Source organism: Cygnus atratus, chromosome 8 (genome assembly GCF_013377495.2).
Source record: "Cygnus atratus isolate AKBS03 ecotype Queensland, Australia chromosome 8, CAtr_DNAZoo_HiC_assembly, whole genome shotgun sequence".
In the NCBI taxonomy this organism is placed as follows: Eukaryota; Metazoa; Chordata; class Aves; order Anseriformes; family Anatidae; genus Cygnus; species Cygnus atratus.
The window spans coordinates 7315823-7321822 of NC_066369.1; the positions used below are offsets into that span (position 1 = coordinate 7315823).

Here is a 6000-nt window from a genome sequence, read left to right on the forward strand (position 1 = left end):
GATCATATCAACATCCTTGTTTTTTCCAAGGAAGAGGTGTTTGAGTAGGCCCTAGACTTTCTCCAGTGTGACACAGAGGAAATGGACAACCCCATGACCAACTTCACTGTTTAGTGTGGCCCCTCATAGAAAGGGGATGTTATCACTTAATCTGTGCCAAATCACCACTTTTTACCTTCCACCCGCACCTTGCCAATGTCAGCATCTGTTCACTTGGTGGCAGTATTTCCTAAAATATGTAACTAAAAAGCTACAGCAATTTTTGTGTAATTGGAAAGATCTGTGTGCACTGAGTATTTATATAAATACATGTAAAAATAAGAAGAAATTAACATAATTTAGCACAAGAAAGATAAAATTCTGACTGCAAGATGCCAGAAAAATAACAGAACTGTTTAACTGTTTTGTTTTGTTTTTTAACATGCTAAAATATAATTCTTCCATAACCTGCCATTTATAGGCAATATACAGTGACTAGTTATTTTTATTTAATTTAAATGCAGAAAGGTCCATATCAGCTGTTGTGGTATTATTTGTTGTGGTACCTTAGCTTGTGTCCCAGATATACTATAATTGTATCACCTAACCTAAACCAGAAACACAGCTGCACAGACATAGATAGAATGGTGCTAGAATGAAAAGTGTCTTGGATATTCTTAAAAGAAGATTCTATTCTGATAGCAAATGCACAGATTGGGTTGGTAAGGCTGGCCTAGCATAAATGTTCTGTAAAGCAAAAAAAATATTCCTTTGACCTGGAGAAAAGGAAATTCCACAAATGTTTCCTTTTGCATACATGCCTTTTAAGATGATATTTTAAAGGATGCTGAAATAAATAAACAATGTACAGGTAAAGGTGCAATTGAAATTTCACATTAACATTGCTGGCAAGGTATGTGACATGCCAGGTCAAATGTTTGTATGTATTTTGCATAAATACTTACTTCTGCATTCTGTCAGTGGGTGGCGTTGCTTCCATGCTCCGTTATCACACTCAAACAAAATTCGTCCATATTTTATATATCCAGGCCGACACCTGTATGTTACTTGAGTACCATGTGGATAGGGAGGGTTGTTCCATGTTTCAGTAGGCACTTCTTTAACTCTCCTAGGAGGAGATTGTTCACAAGCTAAAAATTATAAATAAAAATATTGGTGACTGAGGAACATGCTACAAACTGCAAAATATTTTTACAATAGAAAATGTAGCAAGAAATCCCGGTAACATTTGTAATCAAATGAGCATATCTTTTCTACTTAATCAGCATAAAAAGGGAAACTACCAAGAATCCATATTTTGTAGGAACAAAAACTCCATACTGTATAGTTCATTAATCTATTTTAGTTGCAAAGACTGGGACCAGATATTAGTGCCCCAGCTCAAACCACAAACATCTCTTACCCTTCCATCAGAGGGAGCTGATGGGGGAGCAGTCCCTTCATTGCCACAGAGAAAAACTTTATGCACTCTGTAGATTTCCTTTCCAACTATTTTCTCCAGGTGCCACCGCCATCCTTACTGACATTAAACTCATGTGCCACTTGATCAAGTTCAGTCAAATCTCCCCTTGCCTTCACATTCCCTAAACTTTCTGTCAGGCTAAAGTTATCTGATATTCCAAAACATTTCCCCCTGTCCATGAGATTACTTCTTATGACATGTTACATGATGTAATCAATTCTGGGTATTCACTTTGACCTTTGTAAGCTTCAAAGCATTTTGACTCAGTTTGGGGGGTGAGGGCTGTCTGATATTTCTCATTAGCTCAATATTATACAGTCTTCCCCAAAAGTTCCTTACTGGGCCTTCTTCAGTGTTGAAGAAATGTACAGCCAATGTAAATTTACAAAATGAACCTGAATTAGTTTAATAGAAGTTTCTCAACAGTTTCTCAACTTCTTAATAGAAGTTTCTCAACAGTTTGAAAGTGAGAATAGTCAGACTGAAGGGGAAAGAAACAAATGTTGGGAAGATGTTAAGAAAGACAACAATCTAATGTTAAGAAGGTTAAGAAATGTTTTTTGTTTGTTTATAATTCACTGACCTGATTTCAGTGACTAATTCTTTATGCCTGGGTGACTGAAACGTACTTATTTTAAAGGCTGAAGCTTTACCCATAGAAACAGACTCTAGACAGTCTAGTTGATTAGATACAAGTAGTCTGCTTTATATCTGAACATCAAAGGTGAGAATTCATCAAGAATAAATTAAGCAATCTCTGAGAAATTAAGACTTAGAAAAGAAATGAAACCTCCATGTAGAAAAGAAATAGGAGAATAAATGTTCACTAGGCAAAGATATTTCTTGGTGAGTGAGATTCATTACTCAGTACAGAGCTGGCACCAAAATCCTCTCACCAGTTTAGTTGTCAGGCCACAGGTTTGAAAAAGCACCAGTGCTGTTACTGGTACTTTCCTACAGATTGTCCAAGTGCTGTGAAAGTAGGACTACAGGAAAAATATTTAAGATCTTTCCTCATGCAAGGGGTGTAGGGTTATAGCTTGCTGAACTAAACTGGCGACATTTCAACCAGAGATTAAGTAATGGGATTTCTAATCCAAAGTGAGCAAAATAAATCCTTATTCTTCCATATCAAAGTGTGCAAAATGAATTTTACTTTAGTTAAGACATACACCTGAACATTCACTGTTTCTATTTCAGTTTGTGGAATGCCTTACAAATCAGAGACAAATTTTTGGAAAATTCTTTAAAGCTTTGGGAAAAAAATATTTTTTTAAGTATAATTTTAAGTATTCTGTAGCTATGATATTTTGAAAGTATGAAGAAAATAACACTCATTGTGAGATCTAATAACTTTCTTTTTACTGGCTTAAATACCCAGGAAAGGTAGACAAGCCTTGAGGATACTGCTGAAGTGATAAAGGAAGAGTTTAAATTTGCTCACAGGTTCACATTTTCTCCAACTCTTTTAGCTATTCTAATAACAAGCATGTTCCTTCCAACCAATTGTTCTATCCTGAGTATATAAGATTGCTCTGTCCACCAGAGGGTATTACCCTACTATCAAAAGAGAGAGTAGAGACTCACTTTTATTAACAAAATTCATTCAGACACATTTAAGACACATTCACATTTTAATACATTCCCCCCCCCCAAAAAAAAAAAAATGCGGGAATAGGTGAAATGAATAGTACTCCTCTAGCCGTCACCATCTTGTAAGTGTGTTAATAATTGCTATTTTAGCCACCCCCCCCCCCCCAAATTGCCTATAGTGTGGCGAGACAAGGAATTTTTCCAATTCTACATTTTTCATTAGAACTCCTTACAATCAATGCTTTCAGTTTTTAAGCTGAGAAAAATTCTATGATTTAAAGAATAACTTAATAGTTAAACACGTAACCAACTTTTCTTATAGTCTATGCCTGCATCTGCTTATTAGCAACTGCAAGAATATTCAGATAGCAGCAAATCTCTGCAGCACATCAGTGCAGTGATCATCTCACATTTAAAGCAACACGTCATTTTCAGATCCTGTTTATAAAAAAAGTCATAGAGAAATGGCACATGGTATCTTAGCTGCCTCTGATTCAGACATTTAAACTTACTGCTTTCATCCTCATTTGCTATAAAATAACTTTTTTTTTTTCAGGTTTAATTCCTCACAGTTTGATCTCTTTAACCTATTTTTCTCATTTCCTTCCCACAAGAAATGATATGTTAAAAATTGGTCTATGAATCAATCTTTAGAATGTACCTTTAGAATATTCTAAAATATTCCTATTGTACATATGAGTAAATTGCTTAAAAAAATACCCCCCCCCCCCCCCCCCCCCCCCCCCCCCAAAAAAAAAAAAACAAAAAACAAAAAACAAAAACACATTGTGTTTATCATGACATAGTGTGCCTTGGTCTATTAAATTTCAATAAGATTGACATTGAATATGCTATGATTTCTCCAAACTGCTAAAAAGTTTTCATATGGCAGCAAGTAAGTCAAGCTTAAGTTGAAGGTAATACAGGATAATGTTGGATGTCCAGATTGAATCGGCTTCTGCAACGATGGAAATCTGCAACAGCGCACTTGGGTGATGGCTGGAAAACCACAGGCTATTCAGTAGAGGGAGAGCTTCTCTGCTGTATTCACCCCTTACGTCTGAGTTGTTACACTTTTATTGACCATTGTGCAGACTAGGGACTCCTAAGTCTCTTCACCATTACTAAGACATATTTGCTTCTGGATCTCATTTCAACTCTCTGATTGTTCTTCACCACTACTGCCCTGATGTCAGACTATACCATAGCAAGTGTTACTCTGAAGTGCCACAGTATGTGTATGTATTTCGGACCACAGTTAATTATTCTCTCTTTTTTTTTTTTTTAAATGCAGTTTCTTGGTAATTTGAGAAAAATAACTCTGCTGACAAAATGTACTTCAAAACTATATTATGCACTTTGATCTGGGTACTCAGTAAAATTGGGATTTTTTATATTTTTATATTATAAAGCATGGCTTAAATGATTCAAATCATTTTGTGGACAGCTGGAATTAATGATTTAGTACATATACGTGACTTGATCTTGGTTAGAAATAGCTCAAACTGCTTTCTCACCATTATTATGCCAGTAGCAATTTCCAGAAAGCCAAGCACAAACTATGAATTCAAGTAGAAGTATATTTCAGCCCTTGTGCAACAACCTAACTCTCAAACAACTCACACAGACTTCCAATATGAAGCTTGAACTAAGAACCCAGCATGGCCCATGGTAGTAGTTGTCCCAGATGGATCAAATATTGCCACATTTGCATTCCTTTGCTATCTCTTTAATCTAAAGAAAGCATTGTGAAAAGAAAACACAAATTCAGGCAAACTCTCTTTTCAAATTCCAGGACCTTTCTAGACTACTTTGCAAACAAATTAATGTTTAGTAGTTGCATTGAAGCAGCATTTACTGTAAGTATATGTAAAAAAAGATGGTACAATTCATTAACATCAATATTTTTCACTTTTTTTTTTTTAAAGTAAAATCTATCAGATTGCCTTGATTAATAAAGTCTTCAAAATCTTCACCTAAAATTAAAACAACCTGAACTGAGCACAGACACACTAGCTCCAAAACAGACAGTGCCCTTTCTCCAACAGTTTAAGAAAACAAACAAACCCCCTCCCCCCCCAAAAAAAGCAAACAAAACTAAAAACCCATACGGAAAGCAAAGCAATTAAATAATTAAATGGGCACTAAAAAACATAAATACAATATCAAGGAAAATAAATTGAACAGTGAAGCAGAAAACATCATTAGAGCCTTCTGGAAAAACACACAGAATACTAGCTACCTCTTTAAACATATACAAAAGCATATCTGCATACATTTATCTCATTTAATCGATGAAAATACCACAGAACAAGCTGTCATTCAACAGCTATTTTGTAAGCTAAGTCAGTCACTAAACATTTATTTTTCTCAGATTATCTCATAGACTATTCCAGACAGAAAAAAAAAAAAGAAGAAAAAAAACACATTTATTGAATATTCTCTATTTTAATCTACTGACTATTTACAGGTTTTAGATGTTAGAATAATTAAAAATATAACAAATAAATGATTTGTCTGGTTGTAGTTTATAGAGATGATAACCATTTAAAAAAAATGTGCAACAGTTTAGTAACAGCAGTAGTTATCCAATAAATAGGTGAAATAATACCCATGACAAGATACTGAATCCTGTGTTAAATATTACCAGAAGAAATCTCAATTACTGTTGACAGAACTTCATTAAAATAGGCTTTAATTTGAACATTTTATTTACAAATTGTTTTAGTAACAATCTTCCTACGCACTTTAAGAAAGCAATTTTTTTTTTCATATTAAAGCTTACCTCTTTCTGCAGTACAATATACCCAACATAGAAGGAGAGCTGTATAGCCCAGGAATGACATTCTAGTGACTCAGAAAAGGCATTCAGTACTGTAGCCAACTTTTTTGATTACTTTATGCACTCCTATTTTACTCACTGAGTGACTTCAGGGACTGACCTT

At 34.7% G+C, this 6000-nt stretch overlaps 1 protein-coding gene across 6 annotated transcripts in view; it reads right to left on the reverse strand.

The window, feature by feature from the left end:
• Nucleotides 1-6000, reverse strand: part of CFH (complement factor H) — a 37295-nt gene extending 31295 nt beyond the window's left edge. For 4 of the 6 annotated variants that reach the window (XM_050712213.1, XM_050712212.1, XM_035537513.1 and 1 more), the window contains exons 1-2: nt 5841-5984; nt 945-1130 (exon numbers count right to left, since the gene is read on the reverse strand). In XM_050712213.1, the coding sequence (XP_050568170.1) occupies nt 945-1130; nt 5841-5901 (247 nt within the window). In that variant the 5' untranslated portion in view covers nt 5902-5984. Of the gene's footprint in view, nt 1-944; nt 1131-5840 lie in introns of all 6 variants that reach the window. The other 2 variants (XM_035537511.1, XM_035537510.1) reach the window with 1 other exon arrangement.